At 38.1% G+C, this 17,529-nt stretch overlaps 1 protein-coding gene across 1 annotated transcript in view; it reads right to left on the reverse strand.

Moving 5' to 3' along the window:
- Positions 1-453: 453 nt before the first annotated feature.
- Positions 454-17,529, reverse strand: part of LOC149005126 (Rab3 GTPase-activating protein non-catalytic subunit) — a 43,255-nt gene continuing 26,179 nt past the window's right edge. The window contains exons 4-8 of the mRNA XM_089167701.1: positions 12,372-12,433; positions 12,088-12,245; positions 5,384-5,532; positions 5,160-5,297; positions 454-2,440 (exon numbers count right to left, since the gene is read on the reverse strand). Coding sequence (XP_089023827.1) covers positions 2,255-2,440; positions 5,160-5,297; positions 5,384-5,532; positions 12,088-12,245; positions 12,372-12,433 — 693 coding nt within the window. The 3' untranslated portion in view covers positions 454-2,254. The remainder of the gene's footprint in view (positions 2,441-5,159; positions 5,298-5,383; positions 5,533-12,087; positions 12,246-12,371; positions 12,434-17,529) is intronic.

Consider the following 17,529-nt stretch of genomic DNA (forward strand, 5'->3'; position numbering starts at 1 on the left):
GATGGTCAGCCCTGATGCCATTGTCAACCAAATAATGTTTCCCTGATTAGTTCAGTTATCAAAGCAGATGACTATTCCAATAAAAATCAATTTCATTGTACTTACTATAATTTGATGAACAGTTAGTATGGCCCCAACATGTCTCAATCAACTTTTACTTCCCCGGTAATCAATCATAGGAGGTGAATAAACACCCTACACTCTGAAGTCTAAAAAGCTTCATGTTGATTTGAAAATGTATGATTTATTTCTTCTTTTCTTTTTTAATTTTCAAGAAGAAGATGTTACGATTAAAATTCAAATAAGGGCAATATTGTTATTAAATTTAAAAAAAATTAGAGACAAATAGTTAGTATAATACGGTAAAGTCACAGGACATTAAAGGTAATTTAAAAATTATGAATTATCTAAATATGTCTTAACGAAATCTTCTAACGGAGTGTACCATTGTGCCATTTTAAGAGACATTTTGGGGTGTCTCTGCCAACTTGCCAACTTTATATATTTTTTGACTATTTGTGATTTTTGCTATGTATTTTGGAGTGTTCTTGAAATTTTCCCTTTAATTTTTTTTTGGAGGGGGGAGGGGGGATGGTCTTTAACAAACTAATCACCAAGTACTCGGTGTCCATAGGCCTAAAGGATGGAAAAGGGGTGAGAGATATGTGTGGAGAAATGGAGAATACGAAAACCGCCCAATACAGCAAGGCAGGCTCTTTAAAACAGTTTGAAGCCCATAATCAATTATTTTGAAGAGCTCAAAAATAACTCATAAGCAGCCCTGTGATGACCAACGTTGAAAAACAGCGACACATACGCATTTAGGGCCCAGAATGGACGCAGGAGCACCCTATATGATGGAAATTGGTCTTCGTCAAAATAGCTTTGTAGCTGCTTTCAATGGTTCTTTGCTTTGTATGCATAGACCATGCTCCTCCACAGAACTTTTTCCTCCACAATTTAATAGCTGTTTGAGCATTGGACAGAAGCAGCATTTTCGCATTTAAACTAGAAAAACGGACGACCCATAACCCAGACGGTTAGGTGCATAGGAGCGACTAGGGCAGAGCGCTGTTGGATATATGGTTCCTAGATTAGATGTTGTATCTAAGCATCTACAGTTTACAAGACCAGAAACCGCTACATTGCTGTTCTAATCTCTCCCGACAATTAGTCGAGATGCACAAAAGCTGACCTGTCAGACCTTGGCTAATTGGGGGAAAAGGAGACATTCATTGTCTGATTAACATGCTCCTCCTTTCCGACCAAAAAGATAGCCACCTATACATTTCAAAAGGAACTATTAGACAACATTTAAGTAGGGCACAAGAAGCTAGTTTGGACCACAACATTAAACAGGAAGGAACCACCAACCATATTCCTCACGGCTCCCACCGGCTGAACCAAAGACTAGGAGTTAAAGCCAACGCGTTCAACTAGAAAGCATAAAAGATCTTTGTCTTGTTTGTTTCTCTGTAAAAGTTTTCATGTAAATGATATTTTGGAAGTCATAAGAACCCATAACCAATAGAAGATAGTTACATTACAGAACTCCTATATTGTATTTCCATTAAAAAATAATACTTTTTGTTTTCTAATACATAAATAAAATACACTGGCAGATCTCATGTGGATCCTGAACTGGTATTGAAAAAATGCTGCCTAATGAAGCCACAAGTGAACTCAGCTGTTCTTGGAATGATCATGACAAGTTTCGCAAGGATAAATCTTGAAATCTCTGAGACAACTTTAGAGTAATCGCTTTAAAGGGTTGATCTACGAATCAGATGGTTGAATAGGTAGACAACTAGATTAGTTCATTGTACCCAAGCAACCATATGCCCTCTCATATAACTCATTGGTGTTAAGTTAGAAAAATTTTTGTATTTTTCCCTCATTGATGATGAGGGGGAACCAAAAAATGTACGAGGGTCAGCTTTAGTCCGGTGGAAGTATTCACAATAGAATTCCATGAAATCCCAAACTACTATGTGAAGAGAACAGTGAAGACTGCACTTACCCAAAGAAAAACAGTGAGTATAGAGTGAGTGAGAAGTTCTATCCAACAGCAATAAAGGGGTGTGTGCCATGTGAAGAGATTCTCTTTTCACCACAGGAAAGAACCACTCAGTCCAAACAAAATAGACATGACCTAAACTAAATGGAATATGATGGCGGTACCCAAAAAGATGGAATCGGTGTGGAGAAACCCATGAATTTGATCAAATTATGATAAAATAATATCAGTTTCCTCTCAATTGAGGGAGCGATTCAGAACAGATACTTGACCAGAGTCTCCATTCAACAAGAAAACTTCAAGAGGAACATATGATGATGAAGATGATGATGATGAACCAAACCTATAGGTCGGCTGAAGGATTCTACTACCTTTAGGACAGTGAATGGTTAGAATACGGGGTCCAGTTCGCATCTTCCACACCTGCATGCATACCATGCAAAGATATAAGATTTCCCAGATAAAGAACTAAAAAATCACTTCTGAAAAACCAAAAGAACTAGAGAGGACTAAAGCATAAAAGAGAACTTGTTGAATTAGTCTAGTTACTTAAAATACAATGGTGAGTGGGGAAATCATATGCTATGGATAGTGGACGTGGGAGTACAAACCTTGAGAACCCCAGATTATCAGACTACAAATCCTGAATTGTGTCTTACACATGTAGGCATGGAAGAAAGGAAGTTAAGCCAACAGGCAGGTTGTAGGTACAGAACTTCTAGCAGGCATGTAAGCTTTCCAGGATTTAATTAACTAACTTATTATATTTATCCAATAGCAACATAAAAGATATGGAAGGATTTCTGAGAACTATCTAGTTTATCAAAACATTTTCTCCCCTTGCAGATTGAACATGCTGATTATGTTAAGATATAAGTTGGTCAACACACCGGCAACACATACATTTCTGTATGATTGCTAAAAATTTATCAAAGTTTTTCAATTAAAAATAAATGCCATGCTAAGGTTATTAAGCTTGTACTGAAAGAATTAGAAATCCAATCCCTATTTCCTTATATAGATGAATACATCACTGATAACGAGACAAATAACTCATTGCAAATACTTGTCAATATCTTAGTAGTTCTAAGTAGTTGAGAACAAAAATTAGAGAATCTTTGAAAGAACAAACTTAAGCTCATAATCAGTAGACTGCCCAATCTTATTCAACAACACAACAAGAAGCTTTATCCCAACTAAATGGGGTAAGCTACATTCATCCTTCTCTTCCAATCAGCTCTATTTAAGGTCATACTAGATACAAAGCCTAAACCATGCATATCCTTTCTCACCACTTCTCCTAAGGTAATGTTAAGTTTGTCCCTAGGTCATCTAGTTCCTTCGATTTGGATTATAGGGTCATTTAAAGACCTCAATTGATTTTCTTGTAGCTTATCTTTTTATCGGAACTACCCATTATAAGATCATTCTTTACCTATCCTTCCTCGATTTGCCACTCATCCATCTTAGCATCCTCATTTCTGCTATACTATGTCTACCTAAATGACATTTTTAGCAGCCCAACACTCAACACCATAACATTATAGTTAATCATATGATGGTCCTATAAAATTCTCCTTTGAGCTTTAAAGGAGTATGTTGATCACAAAAAACCACAAATGCATCCCACTTCATCCATTATATTTTAATTCTTTGGGAAGCATCTTCTTCTATATCACCTTCTTTATTTATGATTGAACCAAAGTACCAAAAATCACTTTGTGGAATCTCCTTCTCATTAAGTTTCAACACCTTATCATCCATCCAATCACGACTAAAGTTAGACACTACATATTACATGTTCATTCTACCTAGTTTAAAGTCTTTTGATTCCAAAGCTGCTCTACATGATTTTTGGTATTAATCATTATCATCAGCAAAAAGTATACACCAAAGAACCACATCTTGAAAACTGGAAAAACAGAAGGAAGATGGTGAGACGATAGAGAGAGAGAGAGAGAGAGAGAGAGAGAGAGGGAGGAATGGAGAAGAAGAAGTGAGAAGAGAGGGAGCTCAAGAGGTTGCTGCCCTTCCCCTCATGCAGAAAATAAATACCCATTACATAATCTTCAGTTTAGGAGATTCCTAAACTGGTTACAATCAATCTAGATTACATCCCTAGTAATCTAGAAACAAATAAAATCATTTCTGTCCCACATATTTGTTACCTAAAATACGTACAAGAATCATAACCAATGTAAGACCAAATCTAAATGCAACAGCTACACAGATCCAATAAAACATAAAGATCAAAGCGAAGAAACTAAATTTTACTCAATCATTTAACAAATGTCTATAGTTAAATCATCTACTCTAGTGCAAATAAATAACGGGCTTAAACTAATCCTAGATGTAGTCCAACTATAATCGGGAATTCACCATCTTGTCTCCCATCGTTTTTACACTTATCACTGAACCATCATACATATCTTTAACTATGTCCACATATTTAGTTGCATCATTTCCCTTCTCTAGTACTTGCCAAATTAATTCTCTAGGGACTCTACAAAAATCTTTTTCTAGATCAATAAAGACCATATGAAGAAATCTTTATTGGAAAACACAAATCAGCCAAGCAGCATAAGGAAAAGGATTTAAAAACTGATGATGGTCAAAAGCTCGGTATTTGACATTCCCATGGATGCTACAGGTAACCTCAAGACATGATACGGAATTGGACAAAAACCAAGACCATATAGAAGATTATGATAGGGAAGGCATTTGCTCAAATGAGAAACCAAATAACACACCTGACAAGTATAATAAATAAATAAATAAATAAATAAATAAACTAACAACTAATTAGCATTTTAGGCAATAACTCATTTTGCAACAGGGACGAACAAATAGTTTCCTTTCTTTCTTTCTTTCTTTCTCTTTTTTTCTTTTTTCTTTTTTCCTTTTTTCTCTTTTTTTTCTCTCTCTCGGGTAGTGAAAGAACAAATAGTTTCTTGCTTCAACATTAATTAGGACGTTCAGACAAGTGTCCTAAGACAACATTTTTTAATGATGAGATGGTAATAGTTATCAAATAAACTTAGTTCCATAAATTAGAGCCCTTTTCTGAGATCTAAAAGTGAAACCAATCACATACACAAAGGAAAGGCCATCCACAACTTCTCTATAATGAAGAACGATATACCTCAAGTATTTGTTTCCGAGGTGCATGAATGGCAAGACAAAGAAAATAGTCACTCTTCAAGGGTTCATAATAAGAAGTCGATGCTGTATCTCGATCAACTAACATCTCCATAAATAGGCAGCACGCATCACGATATCCCTAATAAAAAGGAAGTCTGGTGTCAAGAAAGAAAAATTCTGGTGATCCTATAGAAAAATCAACTCAAGTCTATATGGAAATAGAACCTTCCATAACCGCACAACTACAAGTGCCTGAGTGTCTAGCAGTAAAATACGACCAAGTGAATCTGCAATAGCAGCCAATTTGCCACTAGGCGAAAGGGTGAGTTTCTCTCCTTTTCTTGGATTATCTTTCAAGCATGTCAAAGGAAATGCTGCCACAAGGTGGGTGTCAGTCAAAAGCTATTTGTTATAGAAAAAGAAACTAAGAACTTTACCAATACAATGATTTCCAGAAGCAGGGAATGTATCATCGTAAATTACAATGACAAAATCTCTCTTCACCACATCCGCAATAATGTGAAAACGTCTGCTGCATGCAAAACTTATTAACCCAGTAATCAAAATACTGAACCCCAACTCTAATATAGCTTGAAACATCTGGGGGAAAAACTGCTCAGACTTCACACAAACAGTGTCACATCTCATGTTTACCTTGTGTAAGAATGCTTTGTAGAAGATCTTGTGGGCCCATCAAGTGGAGAAAGATTTAATTCTTACAATGCCAAAGTATAATTTCTATTTCATACTTAGAAGGTGAGCTTAAGTTTCTAATTTCAGTTTGTTACTATTTAAACTTTATTATCGAATTTAGAAATTAGAAGTTCCAATTTCAAAGGATGACAGCTAGATTTTATGAGATGTCTTTATTGCGTTGATTTTATGAACTAGTAGATTACCTTTCTTTTTCTTTCATTTTTTTTTTTTTTGGGGGGGGGGGGGGGGTGTTTGGGGGGGGGGAGTTATCTAGTTTCTTAATTAGGTTGGGGCTGGGTAATTCTGTGATTGGGTATTTATGCATAAGAGTATGATGCTGAGAAAAAGGACAGGGAATGAAGAAAAAGAGTAACAGTTGAAGCTGTGAGACATGACGACGGTCAGAGACCATAGAGAAGAGGCCCTGGGCAAGATGATGATGGGATGACAAGCTGATCCTGTTCCTTTTATATACCATCCTTATTCAGTTACTCTTCCACGTTTCTTATTTCACATGTAACCACAAAATAAAAATGCAGTTTAAGTATCACTTATATTCAATTCATTCTTCATTATTGTGTTGATCTTGGCTACAATCGATCTCTCACTGTTTCTTTCATGGTTCAAGGTATACTTTTGCATTTCCAGCCTTGGAGCAGATTATTGGAAATCGGGCTGACATAGACGGTAGTGCCATTGTTTCATGCAATCCGAAGAAAAGTTATAAAAACATGTGACGGACAAACAAATGAAAATTCAGTCAGTCACATGAAACTCCCAAACCCGACAGGCAAAATAAATTGAAATGCTCCCGACACAAGAACATTTCATGGAAATACATAAAATATGAAAACCTTAGATGCCAAAAATTGAATAACGCTAATTATTTTCCTCCAGTAAAATCAAATGAGAATATGAGATTGGCTAGGACAAGTAGTCACGCTCTGATTAATAATTCATTTTGTTCATCAATCTCTAATATTAGAATTCAATCCCATCGCAGACTTGCTTAAGGGATCCTAGCACTGCAAGTTACCAGGGTCGATACATGGACTGCAGGAAATATTCATGGGAAATTTTAGCACCAACCCGAGTTACCCCTTAAAATCAATACAACCCTGAAACACAAGCAAACTATAAATCAGATCAGACCCCCTATTTCTAACACTGTTCGTCTTGTAAGCCCATTTTACTATAGTACCCCCCATTAAGTAGAACCATTTACTACTATTTGTCCTCCAAAGCCCCACCACACCACCATCTCTCATTTCACCACAACACCACTGCTAAATGGCACTACATCACCGTCGCTAACCCAACTCTCATGCTTCCTAGGTTCTTCTCTCCTCTTTTGTCATAAATCTATTATGGTAGACCTAGTTAATTCTAAACTCTAACTTCCAACTATACTAGACCCCAAACTTGTGAGGCCAACAATCACTGTGAAGACGGAGAAGAAGAACAGGAAAATTGAAGTCTGTGTCATTGCTATAATTCCGAAAGAAGCCTCAAGACTGAAGCACCCATCAATGAGACATGAAATCAATGCACCCAAAAAGGGAGGAAGAATAGATTTTGGAAATGCTAAATAGAGTCTCAAAAGTCTGAAGCATCCATTGATGGCAGAAATTGAGAAATATCAGAAAAGAAGGGGAGAGTTTTGGGGAGGAATCAAACAATATTTCCAATTGATTTTTAATTCTAATGGTAATTTGCGAGACAGCATACCCCATTACCAGCCTTGACGAAGCCCATTTAACATTTTAATACTTCTTTCAAATAAATAAATCTTAAGGGGCAACAGTTGGATTCATTTTCTATAGATTCAAAGGGATTCAACCAAATTCTGTGTGAGGGGCCATCTGTCAATGTCAACAAAAAACTCAGGATCTGAAGGTTTGAGAATGTCCCGCAATTACCATGACCTTGGATACAATTATCCAAGCAATGAGTTTATCAGCTTCATAATGAGGCGGCAAGTTTCAGAGAAGAACCTTGGTTGAGTTAATTGAAGGATAAATGCTGTGGGAGAGATGAGTATTTTTGTCTTTTAAAAATATTTGAACTGATGACACCACACTTAACATCCATTCACTAACAGCAAGCAGTCTGAGTGATACTCCATGGGGGTGTCACCGATCATGTGGGTAAACCATGGAGTGGCTTAATTTTGGGGGAAACTCAGGGAGGGGTGCTGAAACTTTCCCAATTTTCTTTTATACATCAGCTTGATCAAGAAGGTTGATGATAGGGCCTCGGGATCATAGTATTATGCTACATTAAGAAGCGAGAGAGAGAGAGAGAGAATTAGGGTTTATTAAAGGTTATAAGCAGGGGTAAGATGTTAGGAGGAGTTAAGGATTATTTATGTGAGTGGTTTGTTGGGCAGCCGTAGGCAGAGGGGCAGCAATGTGCTTTCGGGGTGACTGGCACCATTGTAAATCAATTTATTATTGCTCTTCGTTATTCTATTAATTAAATAATATTAGTTTTGCATTCGATTCATGGGTTCTTAACAAATTGGTATCAGAGCAGTAACAATCCACGGGATTAGATGGACACCAGATTATCCATGTTCTCTGGTGAGACAATGTGCAAGAATGGCTTTTTGAAGTGTTGTTAATCTGTTAGGAACACCAAACTGAGGAGGAGAGAAGGTTGAGTGTGGTTCTCCAACATTTGGAAGGAGATGCGCTGGACTGGGTGTATGATAGATCTTGGTCCGAATTTACTTGGATGAGTTTCCAAGAAGCCATGAAAATAGACTTTGATTATGACAAAGAATCAAAATGAATTTTGAATTCGCACAATAATGAAACAGCGATCAATGTTAGTGAAGACAACCATGCTATGCAATCACAAGGTAGAGGAAGCGGATTGACAAAGGCAAAAATTGCAGATGAAGCCATGATTAATTTCAGACCTGTACAGGCTGGCGCCGATAGTCGAAACATTGGCATTGAAGTTTTATTTGATTTTTCCACTAAATAGAGAGAAGAGAAAAAACATAGGAGTGGGGCATAAAGGCTTTTCCGGATAAGAAGTAAGGTGGATTGGGAAGCAAGAACTCCAACAAAACCACCATGGGTGATGGAGGTAGTGATGGAAGGGGACTCGTCGGCACCATCGGAGACGAAACAGCTTGAATTCTGGCAAAAATCTGGTGCGACATAGGTGCAATTGCCGAATAAATTCTTTCCCATTGACGGAGATCTCCAAGATGTGGTTAACCGGGTAGATTTGATCGTGAAATCTTTTGATGATTTTTTTGGATTGTCTACAACTCTAAAGAGGAAGGAGATATCACAATCGGCAGCAGAAATTGGAGTTGGGATCGCAGCAGTAGAGAGGAAGAAGAAAGGATTGAACTGGGCAGTGGTTGGACCACTAACCCTGTTCTGGTCATTTCATGTGGGTCAGTTTTTAAAAGCAGCAAAGTGGGCTATGGGAAGCCCAGTTACTTCAAAATACCCACAACCCACTTTTTTGCCTTATGGGTTAACTAATCAAGAATTAAGTTATGGACCTCTTACCAATTTTAATTTCAGGCCCAGCCCAGCAGTTTTGTTTTAGGTGTTGTCAATTAGGAAATAACCCATTGACAAAGCAAAACTCCCGTGGGCATTAATGGAACAATATTTTTCCTCTTTCTTCTATCTTCAACTCAATGCAGTTTGAAGCTCGAGTGCAGCGATAGCAGCAACAGCTGGAAGGGGTATTCCACCTGAGCGAATTGTCCACCGATGCTCTTCCCCCAATAACCTGCAGGTTCCAACTGCGGGGAGGACAATCTCTTGTACGCATAGAACAAAGTTCTGTCGAAACTTGCGAAATTTCCAGCGAAATTTTCCATTTTGGGAACCTCAAAACGAAAAACTAGGGGACTGAAAAAAATCCCAAGTTTCGATCGAAACAGTCGAAATTTTGTAGAAACCTCGAAACCTGTCAAAACTTGGTTCAACCCAGCTGGACCAGTTGGTTCATGAGAAAAAAAAATCCCAAATTTTGTGGGAAACATGGGAAATTTCATGGGAAACTTGGGAAATTTCGTGGAAACCTGGGACTTTTTCTACAAGTTTTGTAGCTTTCCCAAATTTTCAATTTTTTTGCTTCTTTCATGTTTCCTCAAATAACCCCCTCCATCAGGACTTCCCTATCCAAATTGTGTATTCCCTCAGATTGGATATCTTAGACATGTTGATGACCAGACTAATAAAGTTATAGTTGTCGATTACCTTGACAACCACAGGCATAAAATGTCATGGGATGTCTATGTTCGTTGGTTGGAGGAGAGGATATTACAGGCATAGTACTACTCAACTCACAGGATGGATCCACTCTTGGCACTCCTCTTGGAACTAAGTTGTACTTTCCTTTTATTGTTAGTTACTTTGTATTTGATGTTTTGGAGTTAGAAATTATATATTGAATGTTTTGTACTTAAGTAGTTAAATTTATAGTGTACTTCTCGGACAACTCTACATTGATGTTATATACATTGAGTGACATATTTACATTGACTTTTTTAGCAAAATACAGTCAATGTGTTCTTTATACTCTAATTAGCTTAAATCCTACCCTAAAATACTCCCTAAAACTTGTCGAAACTTGCACGAAAAAATCCTAAATTTCCTCGAAATTTCCCAGTTTCCCATTTTCCCATTTTCACCTGGTCGAAACTTGAGTTTCCCTCAATTTTTTTTTCTATGTTGTGCATGCTGGCCTGCAAACGAGGTTAGGACAGACTTCTCACTAGGGTGGTTGGAAGCGAGATTGGGATATCTTCTTGCAGAACTTGTCATACTCACACATCCGGGGCGATTTATGCGAAAACTCAGGCACTTTTTTGGTGGATTCAGTTCTGGACTTACAGTGTTAGGCGATGTTTTATTGTATACGCCGACAGAGATCTTACTATTCATGCACCAGAAGGCAATGATACATGCCTTTGTCCAAACATACTGAATCCCTTTGCAACGTTGGGATCTGGGAGTGAGTTTTTCTCCACTTCTTTGCTTGAACAATATGCGGGGGAATGTGTAGACTGGCCTGTATTTGATTGCTTCCTCTGCACATTTGTAGAAGATAGTGACAATGTTTTCAGTTTCTTAAGGGACACGGTTGACACTGCCCATGTGGGACTCCATGGTTCCTATCTGTTGAAAGCCCTTTATATATATATTGATGCACAACTTAGTGCAGCAGAAGTTTCGAAGGTTTTCGTGGGCTGCTTGGAGTTATGTGGGTATAGACTCGGCTGGTTTTCAAGAAGGTTTGTTCTTGAAGACACTGAATTGACATGGTTACGTGGCAAGCATGTGAAGATCAAGCTTCTAATTTTCCTTACCTTGAGGACAAGGTGAATTTTGAGGGGCCGGTAGTGAAGGGCCTTGGGATCATAGTATTATGCTACATTAAGGAGAGAGAGAGAGAGAGAGAGAGAGAGAGAGAGAATTAGGGTTGATTAAGGGTTATAAATAGGGGTAAGATGTTAGGAGGAGTTAAGGAGTATTTATGTGTGTTTGGGCAGCCGTAGGCAGAGGGGCAGCAATGTGCTTTGGGGGTGATTGTAACCAGTTTATCATTGTTCTTCGTTATTCTATTAATTAAGTAATATTAGTTTTGCATTCGATTCGTGGGTTCTTAACAGTTGACCTCAGAGCAACATTGAGGTTTGTTGACTCCCTAGTGCTTGCACAATAAAATCATTCTAGAATCGAATACTCTACAAAATTAGGGCACAATAAGTCAACTTTAACTACAGATGATATCAGGGGCCTTTGAAACAATTATGTGATATTATCTTTTCCCTAGTAATTTTTTTAGATGCAAACTTACCAGCATTTTGGGATTTTGTCCTTGAGTAGGTTGTGCCTAAAATGCTATTATGCAGAACCAAAAATCTGCAATCAGTATAACCTCTTGTGCTTCAACCAACAAGGATGTCATGAAACCAAATTTTGTTCATACATTACACCAATCTAGAAATATAGTTCAGCTATAAAGAAAACAGTTTGCAAGTTGTAATTCCCCCCGCCCCTCCACACCCCCCCCCCCAAAAAAAAGAGAGAGAGAGAGAGAGAGAGAGAGAAAAAAGAAGAAGAAATTCAGATTAGGTTGCAACTAAGATTTGAACCATAGAACAACTATATACTTGATAGAATATAACAGAAAAGTAGACTTCCAACACATCGCATAACATTAAAAAACAATAACTGTACACATCAATTCACCTCTAGCAAATGGCTGAGGTTTCACGTCTGTTTTTCCGGTTGATGTTTGCTCACTTCGCCATATCATCTTAGAGAAGGACGTCAATGTTGAAAATGTAACAGGAAGAACTTTCGACAAAATGGTTCCAACTAAAGATCTGCTTCTGTCTTCTGAAAGCCTGTTACCAGGTGAAATGCAAGTTAAACCCAAAAATAAATCATCTCAAAAAAGAATGAACCACTATGAGATTAATAAGAGGGAACAAGTATGAGAAAGTAAATTTTCCAAATGCAACCATTCTCACCTGTAAGCAGAAAGTACAGCATCCTCTCCAATAGCGACTGCACAGTAGTAACATTGACTTGACTGTCCAAGAATAAAAGCAGCTGAATTCAAATAGCAGAATAACTTCAGATATTTCCCATTAAATCATCAACTGAGGTAGATAATTGACTACAAGGAAGCCTCACTGCAATACAGGATTCCTCCATAAGCCTCCACATTAATGCTACAAAAACATTTAAGGGGCCAGTAGGTAAATTATTGGGGCAGAATCAAGGACCCAGAAGCAATACCAGTGAAAGAAGGCAAACAAATCACATGTTTGGAATATGACTGACACAACAGTTGCTTTTGACTGTCATGAGAGCGCATAGACAGTATGACAGGTTTTATGAGAGACAGCATAAACTTACTGTTTCAAGAAGTGGCTCAAGTTGTGATGCCTCCAGACAGTATTTTCTTTCCGCATTTTTTTTAAGAAGACAATTTAGGGTTGGGATCATTATATTCCAAGCTGAGATGCTACATGGATACTTGTCATCCAATCATCTCTATCATGATCACACTTAATACAAAGCGCAGGCTATGCATGTCTTTCCTTACAATTCTCCTCATAGTATGAGAACTCATGAGATCTTGCGAGATATCTTGCTCATTCCAAAAATCAAGACGAGATGAGAGGCAAAACAAATTATCTTAAATCTCAGTTGATATATCGGTTCACCTAAATCTCAACGCAACTTAAACCAAGCCAACCTTTAAAAGTCTCCCAACTCAATCTTGCTGAGACGGAAGACTTTTCTCCCTTTTGAGCTGCTGGAGAATGAGTTGCCAAGACTCCTCCATTTCTTCACTGGATTTTGTTGTCACAAGATATTCCATCTCATTCTTAGCACTACTACACCATCCCTATTTCATTCCATCCATTTTCAAGTTAATCTACAAAAGGAATTAACAAAAAAATCTCCCAAATCTAATCTTTCCAATAGGCCATTTTAGGGTTTTATTTCAAGTAAGTTTCCAACTTGGAACTGAAATAAAACTCTCATTTACACTATATAAAAATCTGAAGTCATCAGTTTGTACCGAAGACCCAAAAGAGGGTGGACATCAACTTTCATCGACAGTGACATCAATATCCCTCAAGGACATTTGAGCGCCCCCCCCCCTCAGAAATATATATATATATATATATATTCTGACGTCTTGCTCAGAGCTTGGCCCAACTCTCTTTTCTTGGAAGGGCGGGATTGCCCATTTGCCCTCAAGTTCGAGTTCTCAAAACATGCTTCTGCTAGGGTCAGTTTAGGTCTGCCCCTTGGCTCTTCAAGTTTCTTCAATCTGAATCAAATTACTCCTATCAACTGGAGCACTCATTCATTCAATGGCCCAAGTTGAAAATAACCATGCCTCTTCAGACGACTTTCTCGTAGGTTACCACATCATATCAAAGCTACTCCAAGATTAGTTCTATTATGAGATGCATTACCTTATCATAGTTCTGCCACACATCCATCGCAATATCCTCATACCATTACATTGAATTATCTACATGATGCTTCTTGACTTTTCAATATTCTGCACCATACATCTTAGCTGGTCTAATGCAGTTTGGTTGCCTAAAATCAATCTCAGGTGCAAGGGATCTTCCCTACACCAATAGCTAAAATTATGGGTTTAGGTTTTCGTTATTTTGAATTTATAGCTTAGTGATTGCTTTACTCTAGACTTAATTAAAGTAGTTTTTCCAATAAGAAAGCTAAAGTTACTGTTTATGTGAACAGTAGCTTAAGTTTCTATTTTAGTCATAGTTTCTATTTCCATCCAAGTAACTCAAGTTTCTAAGTCTTCTGTCAGCCAATGTGGCTTATATATAGTGATGCAATGGCTCAGTTGAGGCCACAATCAGATCAATGAAAGTTCTATTTTGAGCAATATTGCTTTTTGAGTTAGTTTAACTGATGTAAACAGTTTCCAGGGGAAGCATATGGCCTAGGATTACATTCCCCAAACCCAATGGCCCCTAGTCATACTAGAGATACTTGATCATTTTGACAATTTTCATGAAGTCAAAGGTTAGGGTTTCATTGGGTCCAGCATGTCATTAAGACCCTAGATCTACTTTTGCTTTCGTATTAAATCATTATTTTGAGAGTTATTGAAGAGTCCTAGTTAGGGTATGTTTCCTACGTTGTGTGGGAATCCCCTAGTTTCAGACTGTTTCTTGTTTCGATTCCATATATTCTCCTAGATTCCAAATTAGTGAGATATGATAGAATCTTTGTCTGTATCAGATTCCTAGCAACGCATCCCCATCCCCTCCCCTCTTCCATATGGTAGCAGCATCACCCCTCCCTTCTTAATTCCCCAACCCCTACCCCTCTAATAGGATCGCACCTTACCCAATATTACATCAGTCCATCCCTACTATTATTTTCCATCAAAAGACCCAAACTGTAGCACTTCTAAATTCCTGCACTTCATCCTCTTCACTAAAATTCTACAATTCATCTTCAAACTCTAGAATTAACCTAGTTTAACCTAAACCCCCAACCACACTCGAAAAATACTTAGGATTAACATCTCCTACATAATGTAGTACTACTGTATTTGATTGATCAAATCAGTAGCCAAATAGGGACCTTTCACAGGGAATCAAGTTCAGATTTGATAGACTTGAGATGAAACAAAATTTAAATGCGAAAGAGGGCTGAAACTAGAGTGGTATTATAAGGATAATAACATAACAATACGGGCTGAATACATCGTTAAAATAGGGGCAAAACTATAATGAAGAAATTGAAAGGACAATATGAAGGAATTGAAAATAACAATATAACACCCGGGCTTCACACCGCAAGGTGGATCGATTGGATCGAACACCAACCTACCTTGATCAAATACCAACCTACCTTGATCAAACACAAGGAGTCTCCATAGAGAAGGAATGCTAACAAAGCAATTTGATTTCAATAGATGAGTTGTGTCCTCACCTCTTACATAAGTCTCTTTATATAGCATTCAAAAGAGACATAAACATTAATGGTAACATCCAACCACTAGCTAACACCACCTATCTATTAATAACTCAACTACTACCTACCTCTTTGACAAAGGAAAACTCCTTTGACAATGAGTTCTTTTATTTTCAAACCACAACCCCTTTTATTGACTTTTCAAAAACTAGACTTGGACTTAGGTCTAGACTATGAAGTTCAACATATGTGTGGGCTAACTTTAACCCACTAAAACAGTCCTAGCCCATGAAAGCCATGGGCTGATTCAGGTGATAGCTTTAGGCTTTTGATGGGTCTAACCCAATGGGCTTTTTTCTTTCTTAAATATGTCTTTAATTCTGCATCAACTCTCCCTTGCTTGAAAACATTCGTCTTCGACGAATGAATGAATGACATGTAACGTTCATACAAATCGGGATCGAGTTTCTTAAAATCATCAACATGTCCAAGTACTATCATGTCGTGGACGATTCTTCCATTTGACGAGGAAAGCATGGTATCCAGTGCCACGACGAGTGGTTTTGTAAGAGTCATCCAAAACCTCCTCAATGATGTCAGTAATTGGTAGCATGAGTTGGGGCAGCCTCAACATTTGTTCAGTGACTCCATCATCAGAGTGGTGTCCTACATAAAGATGCAAGTCAGCCACGTTGAAAACATTGCTTATGTTCATTTCTTCTGGTAGCTCGAGTACATAAGCATTTGGTCCAATGCGTTTCAGCACCTTGTATGGACCCATCTTCTTTGGATGGAGTTTGTTGTTGACCCCATGTTGGAACCTTTCTGGGTTGACACGAACCATCAACATGTCTCCCGGTTGAAACTCCACATATCATCGATGACGATCTGTTGTAGCCTTGTAGACATCATTGCTGAGAGCTATTCTTCGGCGAACATCAGCATGTACCTCTATGATATGGCGCAAAAACTCGTCAGCCTCAATACTCACGCGTGCTTGTGGTGGTAGTGGAATGAGGTCTATAGGCCGTCAGGGTTGAACTCCAAGTAGAATCTCAAAAGGAGTACGACCTGTCGTATGATTAACAGAATTGTTGTAAGCAAACTCAACTATGTCAAGTATGGACGGCCATGTCTTCTCATAGTCACGAACCAAACACCTCAGTAAGTTTCCCAAGCTTCGATTCACCACTTCTGTCTGCCCGTCAATTTGTGGATGGAATGCGGTTGAAAACTGTAACTTTGTGTTACTTTTCAGTCACAATGTCTTCCAAAAGTAGCTCATGAATTTGACGTCACGATTTGAGACAAGGTTACTTGGTAGCCCATGTAGTCGTACAACCTCCTTAAATAATATCTTTGCAATGTGAGATGCATCAAAGGTCTTGTGACATGGTATAAAGTGAGCCATCTTTGAGAATCGATCAACCACCACCATGATGGAGTCGTATCGCTCTTTTGTTGATGGTAGCCCAAGTACGAAATCCATACTAATATCAATCCAAGGTGCATGAGGAACTGGTAATGGTGAGTACAGACCTATATTTTGCTTGGTTCCCTTGGCTAGCTGACAGACTCTGCATCTTTTGATTACATTATCAACATCCTTTGCAATATAAGGCCAATAATACCAATCAATAACTTGTATGATAGTTTTATCTCTAGCGAAGTGACCTCCCAAACCTCCGTCATGCAACTCCCGTATGATGTGATGTCGTAGGGAAGAATTTGGGATGCATAACCAAGTTCCCAAAAACAAATACCCATCGTGAAGTGAGTATTTATAATGTTGCATGCCTTGTTGTAACTCCTTGTATGGCATGTTGAAATCTTCGTCATGCTTTCGTCAGATGCATACTCATCACATATCTGATTAATGCTAACTGCATGTGCTGAGAATGTGCTAAGAGTAAGTACTTTTCGACTCAATGCATCAGCCATTGTATTCTCCTTTCCTGCATTGTACTTCATTGCGAAGGCAAACTCTTGGATATAAATAACCCATTTAACGTGCCTGTTGTTGATCGACTTTTGTGAATGTAGATACTTCAACACCTCATGTTCGATATAGAGAATGAACTCTTTGCCGATGAGATAATGTCTCCAATGGCACAACACTTGGACAACAACATAGAGCTCCAGATCATATGTCGAATAGCGTCGCTTGGCATCATTGAGTTTCTCGTTGTAGAAAACGATGAGAAA

Source organism: Hakea prostrata, chromosome 9 (genome assembly GCF_041222555.1).
Source record: "Hakea prostrata isolate BN-2017 chromosome 9, UWA_Hpros_2, whole genome shotgun sequence".
Classification (NCBI taxonomy): Eukaryota; Viridiplantae; Streptophyta; class Magnoliopsida; order Proteales; family Proteaceae; genus Hakea; species Hakea prostrata.